The 2143-nt window shown below is 53.9% G+C and overlaps 1 protein-coding gene across 1 annotated transcript; it reads right to left on the bottom strand.

Annotated features, from left to right (window-relative positions):
* Positions 1 to 391: 391 nt before the first annotated feature.
* ETH_00017395 (uncharacterized protein) lies at positions 392 to 1278 on the bottom strand (the record flags this gene model as incomplete). The annotated part of the gene is made up of 2 exons (XM_013380456.1): positions 392 to 501; positions 1080 to 1278. 2 exons carry the CDS (start codon positions 1276 to 1278, stop codon positions 392 to 394), a joined length of 309 nt encoding a protein of 102 aa, XP_013235910.1.
* Positions 1279 to 2143: the final 865 nt, after the last annotated feature.

Raw genomic sequence — 2143 nt, 5'->3', positions numbered from 1 at the left:
CTTTAGGCCGAGCGCTCACCACTCGTTGTTGAGTTTTGCGTCGCCTGACGCGTGCAGCGCACACCCCAAGCTTGCAGCGTGCATTCGCAGACGCCTAGCAGACATGCCCAAATGCTCTTTTGCTTTCGCAACCACCCGATGGCACTGACAAAAACGCCGCCGCACGACTCGGCGCCAACGTTCTCTGGCCCGCCTTCCCTTCACGGCCACAAACTCGTTTACACCGAACAAACACACACCTTATTTCTGCGAGCCGTGCATCATATGTTTCTAGACTCTACCCTCAGGAACCATCCCAACCAGGCACAACACAACTAAATGCGCGTGAATTTCTCCCAAGCAAGAACAAGATGGACGCAACGCTTGATATTGCTTAACAGAAGGTCCCCACCTAAAACAGTGAAGCACGTCCGCCGGCTTCATCGCAGCTCATCTCCGGTGCAGTCACGTCTATGAAATCTTCCCGTTTCATGACGAAACCGCCCACGAACAGCGCTACCCCTGTAAATTCCATGGCGCAGAATACCCACTCAAGCCCTGAGCGCTGGCACGCTCCCAAAGCCAGACACCGCCTCTTCCAGGGCACTGACAAGCAAAGGCCTCTTCCCTCATTACCAAACTCAATGACGAGACTTGAGGAGACTTGAGCGCTCGGTCTTTAGGCCGAGCGCTCACCACTCGTTGTTGAGTTTTGCGTCGCCTGACGCGTGCAACGCACACCCCAAGCTTGCAGCGTGCATTCGCAGACGCCTAGCAGACATGCCCAAATGCTCTTTTGCTTTCGCAACCACCCGATGGCACTGACAAAAACGCCGCCGCACGACTCGGCGCCAACGTTCTCTGGCCCGCCTTCCCTTCACGGCCACAAACTCGTTTACACCGAACAAACACACACCTTATTTCTGCGAGCCGTGCATCATATGTTTCTAGACTCTACCCTCAGGAACCATCCCAACCAGGCACAACACAACTAAATGCGCGTGAATTTCTCCCAAGCAAGAACAAGATGGACGCAACGCTTGATATTGCTTAACATAAGGTCCCCACCTCAAACAGTGAAGCACGTCCGCCGGCTTCACCGCAACTCATCTCCGGTGCAGTCACGTCAATGAAATCTTCCCGTTTCATGACGAAACCGCCCACGAACAGCGCTACCCCTGTAAATTCCATGGCGCAGAATACCCACTCAAGCCCTGAGCGCTGGCACGCTCCCAAAGCCAGACACCGCCTCTTCCAGGGCACTGACAAGCAAAGGCCTTTTCCCTCATTGCCAGCCATTGAATCAGTCTGCAGCTCATGGCACCAACGTTGGCGACACCAAATGAACTGCACTTCATCTTCTAGTCCCGGGAATCCAAAAAATGACCATCACTTCGTCTTCACCTACCGACTGCATGCCATCGAGGAACTCTCGCATGCCGAACGAACAAATCGAAGAGGTCACACTCCACAAAAAACACCCTGCCTCCGCACAAACGACCAAGTGCGTATCGCCATCCTATTCACAGACACGTGATGCATTTCTCATTAGCCACAAGTTTCCCTGCAAGGCTTCGTGCAAGCTACCCTGTAATTCTACGCACATCTAAAACTGCTAGCAGCCTACGCGTTGCGGCTAGACCACTCGGACCTGTCGCTCCGTTCTTCTCCGCAGGTGCCACACACACAACCGCAATCTACTCCTTTCGCGACGGTGTGTGCACCTGTTCCTTTTGTGGCTGCGTGAATCTTGCATGCAGTGTGCCAAGCAATGCTGCATGCAGTCGAAGCCGTTGTGGCGCCGCTTCTCAACGCAAACACTTCAAACGTGCCTCCGTTTCACGCTTTTCGCAAAGCACTTCCAACACACCTTCTGCACGTTCGCCCAGGTTTTCAAAGCGCTTGGCTATGGTGTGTGCGAGGCAGGAAACAACACAATGCGCAGCACTCTCTTGACCCTGCCAACAAACGCTACTACTGCCAGATAGCCTCCAGGTGTGGCGAAACTCTTGCTCACTTGCCACAGAATAATACACCCCGATGGCTCAACACCAACTGCAATGTGAACGGCTTCGGAACAGCTATGCTCTTCGATGCGTCACTTCACGTTCCTCCTACTCACCGCGCCCAATACCAAACTCAATGACGAGACTTGAGCGCTCGG

Source organism: Eimeria tenella, genomic scaffold (assembly GCF_000499545.2).
Source record: "Eimeria tenella Houghton genomic scaffold, Eth_scaff639, whole genome shotgun sequence".
In the NCBI taxonomy this organism is placed as follows: Eukaryota; Apicomplexa; class Conoidasida; order Eucoccidiorida; family Eimeriidae; genus Eimeria; species Eimeria tenella.
This window is presented reverse-complemented; position numbering and strand designations above follow the sequence as displayed.